We start from the raw sequence: 21,064 nt of genomic DNA, 5'->3' as shown, positions 1-21,064 counted from the left end.
CCTGCTTTACACCCCTCCCAGTATCAATCACAACCTCTTTGTCTCCTGTCTTATTTCTTTTCCAGGAAGCAACCTAAATGATGGCCTGTGGCATTCAGTTAGCATCAATGCCAGAAGGAACCGCATTACTTTGACATTGGATAATGATGCAGCATCCGCTGCTCATGAAACCACTAGGCTCCAGATTTACTCTGGGAATAGCTACTACTTTGGAGGTATGTTGCTGAACTTTCCAGAAGGAACCCAAAGGTGGGAAGCTAGCATTGGGGATTTATTTCACTATTATAACTGTCATTCTTACATTTTCATATGTCCTACTTCCATTCAAAAAATAAACAAGCAATTTCTCACTGGAGAAAATCATCTGAGATCAGAGCAATGTGGAAAGTAGAGTTAGCAATAGCTGTTGTTGTTATCTAATGTTAATAATCACTAAAGTTTTTATAGTGTTTTAAGTTTTGGAAATCACTTCATAAGGGCCAAATAGATGGCTCAGTAGATGGAGAGGCAGGCATAGACATGGGAGGCCCTGAGTTCAAATTTTGTCTCAGGTATTTCCTAGCTATGTAACCCTTGGCAAGACATTTAACTCCCATTGCCTATCCACTACCATTCTTCTGCCTTTGATCAAATACACAGTATTGATTCTAGGATGGAAAGAAAGGGGTTAAAAAAGAAAAGAAAAGCATGTTATATATGTTTTCTAAAATGTGATCCTTACAACCCTAGGAGGTGGTTGCTATTGCCATCTGCATTTTACAGATGAGGAAACTAATACTAAGAAAGGTTAATGGAATAACCAAGAATTTCAAAGCTAGTAAATGTCTGAAGCAGAATTTTAATTCATATCTTTGTCTCCTAGTCTAGTACTCTATCTATTATACCACCTCTATGGGCAAAGCTCATAAAATATTCAGAAGAAGAAACACAGCTTAAAAAATTTAATAAAGTTGACCATGATTCAAGAGGTCATAATATTGATGATACCTTATGCAATATAATCCTCTTAAAGGCATTATCATCTCTACCAACCCATTGTGGTATAAGGGTTTAAATGATAATTATCATCTTATGGGTATATTTGTGATGAGATAAAAAACCTAAACATTCCATAGGGGAAGTAAAATTCTCCCCACACACACTTTCACATCCTTCAGTTACACAGCATTTCTAATCATTTTTCTATTTCACCCAAATCTACAAGTTCATTTCACAAGAAATTTTACAGTTTTAAAATGGACTATTCAAGTTTAATATTGGGTTCCATTCCCAAATTAAGTGATAAATCTGGACCAACCATAATAAAACAAAATCTTTAGCCTATTTCTAAATGATATTTGAAGACAAGATTCCTTTTCATCCCATGGCTAATAGGAAATTTTATTTTAGTTATCTTTTTGACAATTTGTCTACTAATCTGAAGAAGCTATTTTTTGTTTCTTTCTTACCCTGCCCAAAGTAAAACAAGACTATGTACAGTGTTAAATCAAAATTCAGGTAGTGGTGGAGGAAAGAATAGAAAGGTTTTAAATATCATTTATATGTTGTTCTAATGCCTGAAATGTAGATTATTTAAGTTTCAAAGTTGGCAAGGACTTAATGAAAGAATAATCTTAAACATAATCAAAGTAGGCACACTGACCTCGTGTTGCAATTTCAGAGGTAATAAAGATGGTTACCCTATATTCCTATCCCTAATTGAACTTCTGTTAACTATATCCTGAGGAATCTTCATTCCATATTTAGGAATAAGATAATATTTTTATTCTAGAGAAGATTATAATCCAGGTTAAGGTTGATTGAATGTGTATTCCATCCTGACAGTGGGGAGACTGAACAGAAAAGTAGAGAAAAAATGCTTTTACCCTATCGGGCTAGAAAGCAGATCTAGAGAGAAGCTGTAATCCCCCAAAACAGTTTCACAATTTTACTCTACATATAAACATAGATAGAATAAGGTATCTTAGAAGATATTTCAGAGGGAACTGGATTGTTTCTAATTAATTTACATTGTGAAATAACTAATAGGCATCAGCAAAGCCTTGCAGGCAAAATACTTATCCTCCCCTTAGTTTGAATAGGTGCTATTTTTGGTAGGTCTTAATGGCAAAAGGACCTGCACTGGCTCAGATTCATCTCAGAATTGCAGAGTTTGGACAATTATTCCTCATGTATTCTGCAACTCTGAGAAAGGTGAAAAATGAGCTGAGGTACTAATAGTCAACTTACATAAATTCTCTCTGCAGCTGCAATTAGAAACTGTAGCATCCTCCTCCATTTTATAGTATGGCTATGAGCTATTAACCAGCTGTTGGGTTTCAGGCAAGCAGAGCCTATCTATTAGAGGTGGTTGAAATAATTCCCCATTATTTATGGCTTGTTGCTGCCATTTTCAAGGCTGCTCTGCCATATGCTCTGAACTGATTAAAATGATGGAGCCTGGGGTCTGTGACTAACACATGCACTCAAATACCTATGCTATTGTTTACCTGCACTAAGGAGGAAGGTAGTAATATGTCAGTAGGCAGCCTTGCCATGTGAATCAAATGGAAGCTTACATGATTGTGTAGAGGACAGAGTTGGTAGAGAGACACATAAGAATAGGCAAAACTACTTTAAAAGATACATTCAACCTTCCACATGGGCTATAATAACACCACAATTGCATTCATTTACAGTCCTAGTTCTTTTGAAAGTTGTCTTGCATTTTAATATCACTTCATCATTTTAGTAAAATTTCAATGCATACATTCCTTAAGAATGAAGACTGTTAATGTTCACAATTACTCTGCTTCTCTCCTTATCTAAAGCACACTTTCCATGGAAAGTCTATTTCAAAATTAAAACATACATTTAGACTTTTTCAAGGCAGAATTCAAATTTCTATGTAACTTTAATGTAAAACTCTCTCTGGATGAAATACACCATGCATTTGAATCATAATGTTTACCAAATGAACATAAATTGAAATGAGAAATATGTTGCAGTGATGTGAGATTATTTAACACTTTTTTTTCTGTTTGAAATGATTGAATGTGCCCCATTTAGTACTGTTTTTGTCCCATTCCTTGAAAATGTAAGATTTACAACAAAAGCATGCATACTGCCGTGAATGAAAAGTACCAAAGATAATTAGACATCAAGGTCCTCCATCAATAGGTCACCAAAGAAATGACTGATCATTTCAGTATTCTTCTTCATCTTTTTCTCTCTCCCACAGGGTGCCCTGACAATTTCACCGAATCTCAATGTTTAAATCCCATTAAGGCTTTCCAAGGCTGCATGAGGCTCATCTTTATTGATAACCAGCCCAAGGACCTCATTTCAGTTCAGCAAGGTTCCCTGGGGAATTTTAGTGATTTACACATTGATCTGTGTAGCATCAAAGACAGGTAATTATTGTCTCTTCTCCTCCTCCCCCTTCCCATTCTTACTATTCAAAGTCTGAGTTTCTTTAAATACAATTTTAATCCACCAGTGTTATCCATATTAGATATAATCGAGTCACCAAATGGAAAATATTTCTGAAAGGATTCCAAGCCTAAAGAAAAATGCTCTAAATTAGTTGAATCTCTCTTCATGTTGACTTGAAGTAAATATAGTATGCAGATTAAATCACAATATGAATTTATGAGAGGATTAAGATTTTATGCAAAAACAACATTTGATTATGTTGAAGTTAAGAGTGGAGGGGGAAAGGGAGGAGGGGAAATTACTTTTCCCAACAAAACATTTTATTCCTTCTTAAAGGGTATATTTTTGGTAATGGAGAATGGTCATCATTGTCTGTTCGATAATAGATCTGTCTGAAAGCAACATTGCTTTGGTAAAGTGTGGATAAAAAGAATGCCTCCACATGTGTCACTAACTCTAGTTTGCACCTATTGAACCACATAATTACTTTAGAACAAACATTCCTGGGTTCTGGTTAAAGAGACAAGGCATTAATTATTTCACTCTGGACTTAGAAATACCAAACATCAAGAAACACTAATAAGATTTTTAAAAAAATTCAGTTGACCCTTCTTTTTCAATTAAAGTTGGCCTTCTTTTGAAAGAAAAAAAATCTCTAAATTCCAAGTAATGTAACTATAAAGTAAAATCAATTCCTTATCCTCATAGAAATCATCCAAGTTGCTGTTTCTCAAACATCAGTTCCCCAAACCATCCTTCTTGCTGCTCTGAACCCAGGAAATAACACTAATACTTTGAAAATGCAAACTATTTAACCGTGGGAATTTGAAGTATGATTGATATGATTTGGGAGAGTTTTACTTGAATATTTCCTTTTTATGCTGTTTGGCATGTAATTCCAAGCAAATCATACCCTCTTCTTCCTTTTAATCCATTCTTTTCCTTTTCTAAACATTGGAGGAAGAAGGTAATAAATATGTGTGATTGATTGGAATTCATTAATTTTTAGACCACAAGATAAGAAAGAAGTATTGAAATGAATTATTACTACACTGACAGTTCTTATTAATGATAAGAATAGAGAGGTGCATTTCATTAACTACTTGCTTTCTCTAGTAAAGGTGCTAAGTGATATTTATCAATGGGGGTTCTTTCTGATACCTTTATAGCTCCAAGGGACATACACATTATTTCTCATTATACAAAATTCAGTTCCAAGCATGCTCTATTTTTTATAGTTGTGTTTTGCATAATTGTATTATATTTAATTATATTTTCTTTAATTGTATTAAAGAGGGATTACATTTAATGATGTGAACAAAGTAACATTTTTCTTAATTTGACAGAAAATGCACTTCACAGAAAAAGATAGCTGTATATTGAAAGACTTTGTTTAGATAATTCTTTCTGGATACGTATTTAATATCAGTAGGTTTTTTTTTGCTTATTTTTTATCAACTTAATCCACTCAGATTTTGGAAGACAAAAGACATTGAGCAGTAACTATTAAAATAAGCCACCATTATCATGAACTGACTTCTCTATGGCATTATCAATGATGCCTATGATAAGTTTTATCAACTGAATTCAACAAATACTTAACTAGAGCAATAATAAAAAACCCCAGTGGTTTAGTGGGAAAAAAATGTTGGTTTTTAAAGTTAAAAGTTCTGGATTCCAATCCTGTCTGATGTTTACTCATTGTTTGGTTGTAGTCAATTCATTTAATATCCATGAACCTCATTTCCTTATTTATCAAATCTAATGGTGATCTTAGATCATGTGACCTTAGTGAGTCCTCTTCAGTCTAAATCTATGATCCTATTAACCTTTGATTAGGATAGATACCATAAGGAGATAAAAGGAGCATTCAAGATCTTGCCTGTTGTGGCGATAATTTTAGGGTTGTGACTTAAAAATCTAGATTTATTTGGCTGCCAGGGGAAATCCCAGATAAAATACCCAAGTCAGTCTGGAAATTTGCAGTAATTTAATTAATATAGAGGGAAGGAATTTAAGGAGAAGGAGCGAAGAGAATATAGGATTTCTTCTGCCTGGCCTATGCCAAAGGGAGTTTAAAATTCCCTCCTCTGGGTCTCTGAAGAAGACTAGAGGCTTCTAAGAGGATGAAGTTGGAAAAGTAAAGGAGGGAAACTCAGTCAGAAACTCACCACCAAACCAGATGATAGTTTGTAGCCATGCTATGATGCCTAAAAGGCCCAGCACACTGTTATCAGCCAACTCTCCACCTCAAAAGGTACTGGAGAGAGGAAATGAGCCAATATATAGATCTTTCACCCTGGTGTCCCCTCCTCTAAATGCCCATTCTTTTAGAGTTCTCATCTTCTTTGATTAGATCATATCTTTAGAATTACTTAACACTTCTTTGTTAAGTTCACCTTTTGTGAGTTACTTAACCTTTTTGTGATTGATTTAACCTTTATAGTTACTTAACACCTTTTTGTATTAAGATCTTAAAATAGACTTAAATTAAAGTTCTAGCTTCACTATAAAGTAAGAGTTAAGTACCTTCATTGTTCAATCAGGAGATTACAACTTTATCTTTCCCTAAAGTACTGTCTAAGTAGGGTAAAGTAATTTAAGGTTCACAACCCCCCCTGATTTTGTTAGACTAAGTATCTTCATTGTTAAAATCAGGAAATAGCTAAATCCAATCTTCACACTGTCCTCCATTGACCATTTTAGGCAAAGAAAAAACAAACTTTTAATCTATTTAGAAGAGAACCCTGTTTTGAATTCAAAGTTTAATCTGCATTTATTCAAAAATATATAGGCATGTCAACACATATAATATTTATGTTCATGAACTGCCAAGTCAGTTACATCCAACATACAACACTCACAGAAGTTTCTAGGCATTATATTAGAGGATGGGAAAATGAAGACAAAAAATGTAAAAAATCCTTATCCACAATGGAGTAAATAGGTCACTTTTGTTGGAATATAGAATGTTTGAGGAGAAATAATAACAAAACAAGTCTGGGAAATTAGTGATTTTATTGCAAAAGGCTTTAAAAGCCAAAAAAGAAAAGATTATATTTCATTCAGAGGATATGAGGAAAAACTAGAGCTTTTTAGGTAGGCTTAACAACATGGTAAGAGTTATTTTAGCATAATGATTTTAGTAGTGATTACTACTTAATAACATCAACTTTTTCCTATTTTCATTAATTCAACAGATATTTTTGAGTGCTTACTGGTTTTGGATTGGATGCTTTGGAGGATAGGAGAAAAAGGAGACATGGTTGTCATCCTCTAGACACAGATTTTTAACAGAAATGGAATTTAGAATATGGTCGATTGGATCAGTCGTGCACCGAATTAATACATGAATATATGGTATATGGATATTATGTGCATGACGTTCTTAGGCCTTTACATTTAGAGATAATACTAGGATATGTCAGATAACTTTACATTAGATTCTAAGCATTGAGGAGGGAAGTCACTATACTTTGAGAAGCACATGTTTTGGTTAGAAGCATAGAGTTGGAATTGCTCTGACAATCTCAACAGATGAAAGGGAAAATAAGAGAGGCTTTATTTACTAAAATGAAATAATTGTTGTGGACTTTACTATTCCTCAGCCACCTCTAATTTAATTCAATTCAGTTATTCCACAGCCTATATCCTTATCATCATTGCCATTGATGTTCATCTTAACCATATTTCACCTAAATCAAAATGATCTGAAGAAGGGTATGATTTTCCCAATCATGTATTCTCTTAGAAGGAGCCTTGTGTATAATTTGCCATCTTATATTATCTTTCCTTTCCCATGTAACATATCATAAAAATTGGATATTCATTAAACCCCACTAGTGTTTTTTCTGCTTCCTGTCTTAAGAAATCAAGCTAATCTTCCCATATTTTTAATTCTCAGTAACTTTCTCTTCCTATGCTTATACTTAATGCACATTTGAATTCAAAACTTATCCTTCCAAAAATCCAATGGAAATGCCACCCTCCATAGTAGATATGTAGGTTTTGACTGAAGGCACTGATTATTAATTGCCACAAGTTAGTAATTACTTATGGCTGCCAAAATTCACCATATAACCTGTCCTTTTAAATTTGTGCCTATATATTAGGAAAGAGCATATAAACAGGGTATAATAGATAGCTAGATAGACAAATATATAGATAGGTAGGTAGGTAGATGGATGGATGGATGGATAGATGGATGAATGGGTAGACAGACAGACAGACAGACAGATAGATAGATAGATATATGGATGGATAGATAGATAGATAGATAGATAGATAGATACATACATACATACATACATACATACATACATACATACGTGGATGGAGAGATACATGGTTGGATAGATAGATAGATAGATAGATAGATAGATAGATAGATAGATAGACAGACAGATAAAAAATTGTGTTTTAAAATCAGCTTTTGTGAAATGTGGATCCCTGGAATGTGAACCAATAGATTCATTTCAAGCTTTATTTCTAGCACTGATAACTTCCTTATTTCTCTCTCAGTAGCACAATCCTATGTCAATTGGAGCCAACTCCTATATACATTCTTCATGAACCTTATCTCCATAAATTGAAGTGTTCTCTCTTTCCTTTAAATTCCTGTGCCACTTATTATCTGTGTTATAACATAACAAATGGCATTATTAAACACATCACTTATACTGCCTTTAATTGTTATTTGCTTCACCAGGTGTGTATGTCTTACCTTAGCAAGTAGACTATAGGACTCTTTGAAATTAGGGAGTTCCCAAATCTTCTTTAATATATCCTATAGAAATTAGCACAGTGCTTTACAATTAATTATTAGATGTTTTATAAATATGGCAATAATTGAACACTGTTTTTGATGATTCCATAGAGAAATACAAAGTACTTTTTGTGACAGTAATACAGTAGTGAATACATTTAGTATTGAATAATCATCATCAAAAAATACCTTTATTAAGCATAGGGCAATACCTAACTTTGCATTAGGAAACTCCAATAGGACCTCATTTTATGCCATCAATACATTCCAAAACCCATTGTGTGGTTGAAAACTGTGTATAATAGTGAATCCTATTATTCAATAAGTATCTTTAAATCCTTATCTTCTGTCTTAGAATCAATACTGTCTATTGATTGCAAGGCAGAAGAGTGGTAAGGACTAGGCAATGGGGGTTAAGTGACTTGCCCAGGGTCACACAGCTAGTATAAAATTTAAATTAATATCAATAATGATAACTCCAGGTTCTTATTTTTCCATAGTTTTATTAACAATCACTAAAAGTAGAGAAAGAGATTTAAGCCTAATTTAGCCTAACTCTGGCCATGTGGTTCTCCACATGGCTGGTTGACTCAGCCATGGTGCGCCATTGCTGCCTCCATGGGAATAGAGAGACCCTGTGCATCTCTCACCATACCTTTATCCTTTCTCTTGAACCCAGACCCATAACTTTTAGTTTTGGGTCATGTTCCTAGGGCTCTTTACCTGGGACCTCTGTTTGGAGTATTCAGAGGTACACAGTGAGGTGGGACAAGCTGGGGGGGGGGGCAGGGTAGTAGATTCTATCTACACACTAAGAAGTGATTGAGGCAATATTTGAACCCAAGACCTTCCCTCTCTAGGCCTGGCTCTCCATCCACTGAGCTACCTAGCTGTCTCCTCAATAAGTATTTCTCGTACAAATATACCTCGGTTCTTTCGTGGGCTTATCAGAGGTACCCATGTTACTGTTTTTGTACTTTGGGGCCATTACTAATAACTAACTAGACTTAATAAGGCAAAGAGAAGTACTTCTCTGCTGTGGGCATGATGTTACAAAGCAAGCACTCTAGACAAAGACTGATGCCAGTTAATATTTGGCACAAAGCTATGTAATGACACACTGATGCTTCTCAGCCCAAGAATGAGTATGAATGGGCAAATTGTTGTGAGACTTTATACCGCTTCAGAAAATGGTGTGGATTGAATGTATGTTTTTAAATTTCATGCATTTTCTCTACATTTTAAAATTTTCCATTTGCATATATAACTATGTGTTGAGTTTCTGTAAGGCAGAGTTCTGCTGTAGTCTAGAAAATATCTGCTAGCTCATTAATTTGTCATGCAACAACCTTTTAGGCTAATCAAATATTTTAAGCTAAAAGGGCCTAGAAGTTTATTCAATTCAAATTAATAGTGGAACATATTAAAATACTAAGTCCTAAAGAGGAGTGACTTGGCTGTGGTAATAGGATCCTAGGGTTAATGTTAGGAAGGGATTTTTAATGCATTTAGTCTGATATCAATATTTCACAGATGGGGAAACTGAGCTCTAGCAAAAGATAAGGAATTTTTCTCAGATCATCTCATATTTCATATATATTGGAGTTCAGACTTGATCTTCTACCTTAAAATTCTATATTCTTTTTACTAACCAATATATTAGATAATTCAGTTATTTACAAACCTAGCCAACTAGGACCCAAGGGTCTTTTTAGGCAAGTTCTCTTTCCATTATACCTTTTAAAAAGTAATCCTATTAAAAGGTTAACTGAATCATATAAATAATTATCTGGATATAATTCAGAGCAATTTCATTTTACTTTGTGGCAACCAAAGAAGTCAGGAAATGGAATTTCTCCCTAATCACCCCCTTCCCTTTTATTTTACATTGTTTCATAAGAAAGCATCTGGTAAGCACTCTATGGTCAAGCTTCTTTCTTACTTTGTTCAAAGTACTAAGTGTTTTGGGGACTCTGTGTGTGGTAGTGGTGGTGGAGGGGGAGGTGGATATCATCTTGGATAGCCTCCTGTTAAGAAACTAACTAAATTCCACATTGGGTGTAGGAGTATGTTCTCAATAGAGAATATTATTTTAAAAGGTTATAGTAGTAATCCATATGTCTCCTTCATGTTTGCCCAAAGTTGGAAGTTTCTATAGTGTGTTAAAAGAAAGATTTCATCAAGGGCAGATTTTTCTTAATTACAGGATTTCTCCAAAAAGTGAAGAAAGAATTTCCAAAGCATCTGTTAGAGTAGTTGTGGAAAGGAAACTAGAAATAATATATATGTACATATACATATATATATGAATTAGGGAAAACTGTTTTAGTTAACTTAGCAAAAGTAGTATTAGCATTAAGATTCAAATTTCTTGTGATAGTTTTGTTCAAACATTTATTGTACTGAATTTATTGTAAAACCCCAAACTACCCTTACCCAAACTTTCCTACATAGAATTCCTTAGATTAGATTTAGTAAATCGGTAACTATAATATAAATAAGTGACCTTGGGAAGGTCACAACAAGAAAAGGGGACAATCGTGGAAAGGAAACTGGAAATAAGTTCTGAACTTTCTGCCACTGTGTTGGAACAAGCAGCAGTGGGAATATCAAGAGAGAAGAAATTTTCAAGACTGACAATTGGTAGGGGAAGGGGAAACTGGGAGTTGAAGTTTGGTCTTGTGATTAGCACTTCTTTCCTGCCGGTTGTTCTTCCTTCCTGGTTTTGGAAGTGAGAGGAGTGTTGGATTCCTTGTGTCTCTTCTCAGTTCAGCCCAAAGACACAGGCCCAATCAGCTCTTAAAGTTAGAACTTTCTTTGGTTGCTTGCTGTCTACTTCTAAGTTTCTAAATTTGACAAAACTAACACAGATATAGATTAGATGGGCTGGAAGAAATCCTCCACCAGCCTGTAAGTCCGGGCCTCAGCTCCAAGCTGAGGAAGGCTCCAACCTTATTTAGGGACATCCCTCATCCCTCTTTCCTTATACCTCTCCAATCCAAACTGGTCATTAAACTTTATCTTATTTGAATTCGCAGTCATATAAGTGGACTATCTTTTCTGGGGCATAGAGGGAGCTGAACATCAGTTCAGTCATTCAACGGCAAACAGTCCTTATCGGACCCCTGCTGTTGCCTCTTGGCAGGGGGCATCTCTCTCCTTTGCCTCACCAAGCAATATTCCCTCTCTCGCCTCAATTCCTCCATAACCTGCTACAAATCTTTTCTTATTCCCCATTTTTCCAATCCCCCATATTTCCCAATAAATATTACATAGTCAGCCATTTTAGTTTACTTCATAGAATAAAGAAAAATTTAATAAGAGAGATCTCATTGGATAATAACATTAAAAAGTAGAAAAGACCTCAAAAGTCATTAAATCAAACCCCCTAATTTTACACATCAGGAAACTGAGTTTTTCTGATTTAGAGTTGTCTTAGTAACAGAGTAAAGATGAAACTTGACCTTAGTTTTTTTTATTCAAAATTCAGCACTATTTCCATTATATCACACTGATAGCAATTCATTTTTGTCATTCTTTGTATTACATCTATTCTTTAGAAATACTAGAAGCTGTCCAGTTTACAAATCCTCAAAAATATATTTGGAAGATTGAAATGAGAATTAAATAGGTGCTGATATAGCTCTAGTTTCCTATGATTCACGCTTAGATCTAAGAAGGGAGAATTTCCCTCTTGTTAAAACTTTGTAACACTTCACAAAATGCTTTTGATGAATCAAAGAATATTTATTAAGCATATTCTATACAGTTTATGTTTACTCAACATTTTAGAGCTTATAAATGATTTTATTTGTCTTATTCAATTTGTTCCTAACCTGTGATAGATATTATTTTCTGAAAAAAAAAAGATATATTAGCATTCTTATCCTCTGGGAGCTTATAATCTATTTGAGGAAACAAAAAAAAGTGAAAAATTATATAATAACAAAGTTTCTGTGATAAGTGCAAAATGGGTGTCATAAACATTAAGTGATGTAGTTTCAGAAGATACAAGAACTAGATTGGACTGGAGTACCTAATGAAGATTAAGGACTATTTCATAGAAAAAAGTAGACAGAAAGACTTCAAGCCAAAATTAGGCTAAGAGAATTTTATACTAGCAATAGTCCATCTCAAATCTCAGCAACAGTTATTTAGGTGAGTGACTTTTGTTGAATACAAATCTAGAGATTATTTGAATGTCTGACCTTGAGAGAATGTGTGATGCAGTAACAAATCAAATCTGCCCAATGGATTGTTTTCATAAGAAAAGTGGAACATTATCTTACTAAGCTAGTACTCATTTACCTGTGCATGAAGATGGGCAAGCAGAAGCTTCCTCTTTGGTTCATAGATTGCAAGTGAAAACACAAAGTCAACACAAATTAAAATGTTTTGATTCTATAATTTTAGAAGGTCATGACATTCCTCTTTTATACACTTGTTCACCCACCCAGATTAAAGTAATATATTGATACTGGATAGGAAGCCAGGACAATGATCCAGGATAAGCTCACAAAAACATCTGCAAAACTTTGAAATTCACTTTAAGAGAAATGCTGATGATATTGAGGCTAGTAGTGCAGATAGAGAACATTGTATGGAAAAAAGGTGATCAGCATCAGAATGGACTTGAATTTTCTTTTCCTGGTTCCAGTTGATGGAAATGCCTTAAAGATTTGTGGCTAAATTAGACAAGCATCTGGTCTTAGGATCTCTGGGCTTTATGAGGCATTCATACATTGTCTCAATTGGCAGGGTTTTTTTTTCCTACTTAACTCTGATTATACATTGTTAGACACTTAAAATCATAGGAATAATAACTCCAATAGAAATAATTAGAGTGCCTGCTCTGTGGAAGGATGAAAATTGTAAGAGGAATCTAGTAGGTAGTTGGTGCTGTAGGAGTGGAATGTGATGTGAAATTAGTATGGATATATAGATTTGAGAGTAATAGATACAGAACAAATGCTTTAGAGGCAGCATATTATAGTGAACGAATTTTGGATTTAAAGTCAGAGAATCAAAGTTTCAATCAAAAGTCTTGTCATGCTGTACTTTGTGACATTGGACATTTCACTTAACTACAATGGACATTGGTTCTTCATCTGTAAGCTAAGTGATATCTAAGGTTCAATTAAACTTCTTATAATTTTAGGTAAGAATTAAAGAATCATGAAATCCACTAATTTTCTTAAAGGGGTTCACAAATTATTGTCTATGAGGGGGAGGAAATGAGAAGATCATGTGAGATATGAACATAAAGGGTTAAGTAGCAATAGAAAAGCTAAATAACAACTCTAAATAATTATTTAGAGCCAGAAGATGCTCATGTATCATCTATTTCAACTACCTTGTTAACATTGCACAATATCATTTATGATCCAGTTCTGAATGAGTATTATAAATTTTAATATTTTGAGTTCACAAGTCAGAGAACAACTAGGGGTAGTACTCTAGGAGAACTCCTCAGATTGTGTGCGCTTTTACCTGGAACTTTATTAATAAATAAGATATAGATAAATACATTGGAATAATCATTTTAATCCAAGTAGAGGTGGCAACATGTGGTGAGATATACAGATAATATCTGAGAGAAAATGCAGAATTAGGGATCAGGAGTAGTGGAAAATAAGGCTATGATGAAGTAGAGTGGCTCTAGTTGGGTGTTCTTGAATAATAGGTAATAAATTCAAGTTTGTGCTATTAGAAAATGGGAAACTATTGAAGAATTTTTTTTAATCCTTACCTTCTACCTTAAAATTAATACTACATAATGGTTTCAAGGTAGAAGAGTGGTAAGGGATAGACAAGGGGGAAGGGGAGTTTAAGTGACTTGCCCAGGATCAGACAGCTAGGAAGTGTCTGAGGTAAGATTTGAACCCAGGACCTCCTACCTCTAGACCTGGCTCTCAATCCACTGAGCTACCAAGATGCCCCCCTTGAAGATTTTTGAGGAAGGAATGATAATTAGGATAGAGGGCCTACATAGCCTTTTAATATTGAAAAATACATTGTATATCTTAGCTTATGTGATTTCACAATGATTTTATGAGGTAGGTCCTTTAGTATTATTTTCCCCATCATATAACTAAGGAAACTAAACCTCAATTTTTTTAACTGATTTGTCTATAAGTCATGAACTAATAAATAACTGAAGTAAAATTTGAACCAAGGTCTTTCCTAATTATTAGGCTAGTGCTCTTTCTACAATTCACATAATCTGCTACTAGCAATATTTTAGAACTCTAAACCATGTATTTGTAGGGGAAAATATATATATATATATATTTATCTCTGTCTCCAAATAAAAAAACAAAAAAAAATCCTATAAACTCTATATCTTCCCCACCTCCAAATTGAACATAAACCAATGTTAAACTTTTTCATTACTTAGTATTCATTCATGGAATGGTCTTTGCAGTATCTCAGTTTTCCCTTTATGTCTTTTTATGTATTTTCAATTGTTCCTATTTTAAAACCTTTTCTCCTTTCATCTAGAATCTAGTGTAGGTAAGTATTGACATCATTATTCATTCCTATATATGTATATTTTCCTTTCTTTTCTCTCTCTTTTCCCAGGTCTCATGCTTCAATAATTTTTTCTCTTCTACCTCTGCTTTCTTTCTTTTTCTTTTACTCTACTTTTACCATAGTTCCATAGGCAAGGAACCACTGTTTACTTGGTAGTAAAAATGATTCCTTACTTAATAGCTTAAGATCTTCCTGTTCTGGGATTCCCCTTGTTAAATTGACTACAGTGGTAAAAGTAAAAGCTCTCACATCATGATATGGGGCTAGTAGTACTATTAGTTATAGGATTTTCAGGAGTAACTAAATCATAAAGGACCATAACAGAAAATCAATTGCAGGAAATTCAACCTGAAATAACAGCCTGACTACTGGAGAACAAAGTCAGAATGATAGTAGTAGCAAAAGCAATTTGACTACCAGTCACCAAAGTTAGGAATGTATAGATTTATATAACAAAAGAAATGAAGTGTGATAGAAAGAACATGGAGGAGAAAAAAAAAACAAAAAACAAAAAACAAAGTTTGAGTCTTGTTTCTACCACTTTTCTATTTTTTTGACCTTGGACAAGTCCTTTCACCTCCCTATCAGTATTCTCATTTGTGAAATGATGCTATTGAACATAATGACATCTTAGTTCTCTTTCCAATTCAATATGATTATATAGAATTAAATAATGATTCAAGAAAGGTAAAACCTATTTCTGCCTCTGAAATTAGTGGTTGATGTGTCATAGGCATACTTTACATGGCCTCATTCCATTCGTGGCCTCAGTTGCTTCATTAGTAGAAGTAGAGGTTTGAGATATGTAATTTTAAATGTCCGTTTTAGAGAGTAAATGTTATGATCTTGTAATTTATTGCATCTCAGAAAAGCTCCAATCAAGTGTGGGTTCAGAATAACTGCATGAAGGATCAAAGCTGTTTATGAATCAAGAAAATTTAACAAAAATATTGCAATTAATGTGGTGCTCTAGCTAGATGGCTGGCCCTGAAAACATGAAACATGAAAACATAGTCCTGCCATTGACATGTCCTAGTTGTGTCCTAAACCAATAATCTCTTACTGCTCCTAGGAAGCTTTTGACACTATAAGTCACAAAGCAGTTTCTTGATATGAGGGAAGTGTTTCCCTATGAGTGCTCCCTGTTACAATCATAGGTTTGATTTGAATAGACAACTAGATCGATAGATAGATGGATGGATTGATAGACAGACAGATAGAAAGAGAGAAAGAGCAAGAGAGAGAGGGAGAGAAAGAGAGAGAGGGAGAGAGAAAGAGAGGGAGGATAGAGAGAGATTGATGATGTATCTATTTATGTAATATGGGTTATAGTAAAATGTATTGAAGTCCTTAATGGTCTAGGAAAAAGGAAATTTCTGGAGAAATGACTTCTAGTTTCATGATTTTTTCTAAGTAACAAAAAGTAGTTTAATATCTCTGAGCTTCAATTTTCTTAATATATGATGTTAATATTCATAGAGATATAATAATAGGAAAAACACATGTAAAAGATCTTTTAGAAAAGAATGTTATTAAATATGTTGTTATACATATCAAGGCAACAAATAAAGAACTTAAGAGTCAGAAATTCTGCATGTCAAGTCACATTGAAACAATCCCATGAAAGCTAATTGATTGGTTGTTGGCAAAGTTATTCATATTTCACTGAATCACAATCATAATTTGACATCTAAATTGTTAATTTGCCTTAGGCTAAAAGAGTTAATTTAGATGTTCTTTTCCATGTAACTCCATAGACCTTGATTTGCAAATTATAGAATATGCTTACAATAGGACATTGTGATGATTAAAAATGCTACAATGAAGTAATTCTTAGTATGACACTAATTTATTAATTGACTGGTCAATATAAATTAATTTGGTCAAATGATTTTTCCATAATCAAGAGGTATAGGTGTTCTCACCATAGATCTGTAAATAAAATTGACAATATAAATAGGTAGATAATTTAATTTGGAAACTCATTATTCATCTCCTCCCTTGGAGATCCCAAGACATCTCTAATTGGTAAATAGCCAATGAGGAGGTGGTCCATCTGAACTCTCAACACTTCCCTTTTCCCTGGATGATGGTGGACAGTCACATACTGGTCTCATGACCCCCAAATACTAGAGGAGGAATCAGGTCAAGTAAATGAGTTAAGATTGATCTTCTGTAATCTTCTGCATTGTTTTTTAATAAGAAATTGAAAGACTCAATTTTGCTAATATGGAATGCAAGCACATCTGGCATGAGTTTGTTCTCGTTTATGGAGTAGGGCAGATTTCACAATCTTCCTTTCTATCTACAATGATCTAGGATGGGTCATTCCTTCAAGTTCCTAGGAATGAAGGAATGAGTTTAGAGCTTAGGGAAATGCATTGAGCCTACAATTCAAAACTCAGGTCAATATATTAAATGTAAATGCTCCCAATATTGCCTAGTGTATGTCTATTAACCTGTCTAATGATAAGTAAACCACATATGTTATATAGAAGGGAGGATGATATGATGGCAAGATCACTGAAGTTGAAGACACAGGCTCTGCCTTCAAGTTATAGCTCTGTGACTAACTGTTCATACAGATCTCAGAGGTTACCTTACCTCTCTAGGCCTCAGTTCATTCATCAGATAGTTCATTGGCATTTATTAAGCATCTTCTATGAAACAGGCACTATGCTAAGTTTGCTTATATGTAAAACGAGGGGAGTATTTTAGTTGACCTGCAAGGTAATTCTCAACTCCAGTTCAATGGAACTAAGATTCTTGAACTGGCCAATACAAAGAAAAGAAACAGAAAATATGTGTTCATATCATTGATGCAATTCCCTGAATTAGAGAAAGTGTCTCAGCTTACCAATTTTTAGCAATCTACATTTTGTGTTAATCTTCACATAAGGAATGCAGAATAATTATAGGTATGTTCCTTCCCCTTGTTAAATAAACAGAGCACCAAAGGTTAAGAATTACATTGGGGATGACAGTGCAGTCAAGCAAGAGAATCTGGAGGTGACAAGGAAAATATGCATTTTAAAGGTCAGTCCTATTATTAAGGGAAGTAGGACGTTAAGCTCTTTCTCTGGTGCTTATTTGGGAAAATCTACACCCTGGTGAAAAATGAGAGAACATATGACTGACAGGAACATGAGCACATGGCAAAGAGAGTAATACAAATTTAGTCATTTTCAATTACTGCACATGGAAACTTTGACAACCAAGAAGCAGCAGAAACCCAAGAGCTGATTCAGATTTGCACTTATATCAACCTATGTACAAAACATGTTTTCCCTTTCCTTGGCTGTTCTGTGCTGCATGGAGCATAATGTGAATTCCTGCATACAATTGGCTTTTTGGAAGTGCTCACATCTGGTTTAAAGATCTAAGTTTACTTGTCCATTCCCAATCTCTTTGTGTATATATTCTAGTAAATTGTAAGTAGTACCCTCTTCACATTCCCTGTCACACACACACACACACACACACACACACACACACACACACACACATATATCTCCATACATCAATGAAATCACAGGTCCATTCCTTGTCCTTTATTATAAAACTGGACAAACAGATCATACCAAGGAATTTAAGAAATGAAATCTATAAATGATACTCTAAAAGGAATAATGGGGTGTATATTATGTTCATAATCTTATATTTGAAAAGAGGTAGAGGTGCTCTCAGCCTAGTAGAAGGGAATTCTAATAAACTCTTCTGCCAGAGAGGAACTTATAAATTGATGGCAGTGGTGGTTGCAGGATGTCAGGAGTGTCCTGGTAATAAGATCTGGGTAACAAATGCTCCTCTCTGCTTTCAGATATTGTCTGCATAGCACCAGGGGGGTTCAGTTAGAAAAGCTTATGAAGTTGATATTGTTTACTTGTTTGGAGCAGGACACGACAGCACAGGCTGCTGAAGGCTGCCAGTGTGTCTATAATCATTTCAACTGTTTATCGTAAGGAAAACGATAGTGAAGGAAAATAAAGTGTGTTTCATGAGCTTGAGAGACAGACATTAGTATCATATATAACACAAACTCTGTTACTGTCTCATTTTATTTTTTCTTTTCTCTTATTTTGATTAAACTGTGACTTGCAGGGATTTGCATGGTATTGTTCTTATTGAATTGACACTGTGGAGCTTTCTGCTGTCTGCTTTAGTAGAGTACTTTCCAGCTTTTACCATATGCCATTATTAGCTTCCTGGAGAGGAAAGGGATAGTCAGTATTTTGACCTCTTTTTAATTCCAAACAATTTTCTGCTAGATTGAATATATAAGAAAACTCAGTACAATGGAAAAGGAGCACTGACTTTGGAATATAAGTCCCTGTGTTCAATTCCTTCCTCTGGTGCTTACTTTCTGCATGAACTTTGGCAGACTGTATAGTTTCCAAAGGCCTATTTCCTCATCTGCAAAATGACAAAGTTGGACTAGATGTATTCTGAGTTTTCTTCTAGCTTTTAATCTATAATCTGATCATAGTGAAATTTACCAAGTTTAGGATTCAATTCAAGCCAACAAAATTTTATAAAGAATCTTCTAATCTAGGCACCCAGAAGCTAGGTCTCTTAAACTGAACCTTGAATTATTCCTAACTTATAAACTTAGGAATATAATTTATAAATTAGGAATATAAAAATATAAAATCTATATCTGCTAGGTCAAAACTTTACCTTAGGTATAAGTGTCTAATGATATGAAAACAAAAGGATTTCAGAATATCTCCCTTTGACACTGCTATAATTCATCTAGTTTCTGGTATTCTAGGTGTTATATATGTCAAAAGATATAAGAATACAGTTGATTTGTGTAATATTGACCTTAAAGAGTTAGGATATCTATCCTGAAAAAAGTCCCTATTTCTTCTTTGACATTCTATTAAGAATCCTGAAATAACATAATATATTCGACAGGGTCATTCTATTAATCAAATAAAATTCAGATCTTTGGTCCTAAGACCCAAGAATAGAAAGGTACCATATTTTGGTGTTCTCTTGCTTGTGGATAATGAAAACTGACATTTCTAGTACTTTAAGTTTTAGAAATTTTCATAGAAACATTACCTCATTTGATCTTCACACCCCAAAGAATTAAGTGCAAGAGATCTTGTGATCTCCATTATAGAGATAGAAAAAAAAAATCAAAGAAACTAAGTCACTTTCTTAATGTCATAAAACTGAATCTTCCTGATCCTAAACTGAACTCTATCTAATATTCAACAATCTATGGAAATTCTGACAAAATCCAATAAAATAGGCCTTATCTTTAAACAAAGCACAATGGAGAGGAAAAAATAAAAGTTATCTGTTCAGTTGCCACAGGGCAATCTAGCTGCCAAGGCAAGGCCACCACTCAATTTCAGTTCTCATTCTAATCAATGTCCATCAGCAAAATGTGTGGTTTGCTTCTACTTGGATCATCATTCAACACTAGACCATGAAGACAACTAGATTGATTAGAAGTATTTTCTTCTATGCTGACCAAACGTATTCAATATACTGTTTAACAGCAAATACAAGGATGGATGGTTTTTCCTTTGAATCTCCTCATCTTTCCGTATGTTTGCGTGTTTCAGTGATGCATCCCTCTAAGAATATATATGATCTTATTTCCAGTCTTGCTTTATTTTTCATGTAAACAAAAAAAATATTGTCCCAATTTATTTCTCCCTTAATCTTGGTTTCACTTATTATCTTTTGATTCAATATGAATATATTTCACTTGTTCCAAACTTGTAGGATAGCAGGTTAAAGATAAAGTTGAATCAATTCTGCTCTAAAGGTATCATCAAATGCCCTGAGAAGAGGCACAAAATGATACTTTTGTTTGTCTAATGCCATTTGAGAAGAGGCCTATATTAAATAATAGGAGACAGTTGACCATTTATATCATGCGTTAAGCTAAATTGGCCACTTTCCTTTAATCTCTTAAAATCCATCAACCTCTTACACTACAGATAGAGTTAATATTTCCTCAAAAATATGCAAAATCGTTACCTTACTGTGAACTTGTTCTACAAAAATTTAAGGAAATAACTTCTAGTGTTTGTCACTTGAATATTTTAATTCTTTAATGTCAGCTACTTCCATAATTGCAACAAATTGAAAATGTAATGACCAAACAACTGGGGGGGGGTCAAAATGGGATTATGATAATTGTTAAAATGGAGGTACACAGAAATATGTTTCAAAAGCTTTTAGAATGATTATCTGACCAAAGCAAGACAAAACCAACAAGTTGTTAATTAAAGTAAAAATTATTGGTTGAGGACAGAAGGATCAAAATTAGTGTGATTTTTGAAAGTTTGGGCATCATCACACCACTTAAATTAGGTTCTTTGTATTTTG

General features: G+C 34.1%; 1 protein-coding gene across 2 annotated transcripts in view; it reads left to right on the top strand.

Annotated features, from left to right (window-relative positions):
- The window catches only part of CNTNAP5 (contactin associated protein family member 5), a 908,736-nt gene that overhangs the window by 481,634 nt on the left and 406,038 nt on the right, over window positions 1-21,064 (top strand). For both annotated transcript variants that reach the window (XM_056793728.1, XM_056793729.1), the window contains exons 9-10: window positions 66-215; window positions 3,221-3,392. In XM_056793728.1, the coding sequence (XP_056649706.1) occupies window positions 66-215; window positions 3,221-3,392 (322 nt within the window). The remainder of the gene's footprint in view (window positions 1-65; window positions 216-3,220; window positions 3,393-21,064) is intronic.

This window comes from Monodelphis domestica, chromosome 4, assembly GCF_027887165.1.
Source record: "Monodelphis domestica isolate mMonDom1 chromosome 4, mMonDom1.pri, whole genome shotgun sequence".
Taxonomy (NCBI): Eukaryota; Metazoa; Chordata; class Mammalia; order Didelphimorphia; family Didelphidae; genus Monodelphis; species Monodelphis domestica.
This window is presented reverse-complemented; position numbering and strand designations above follow the sequence as displayed.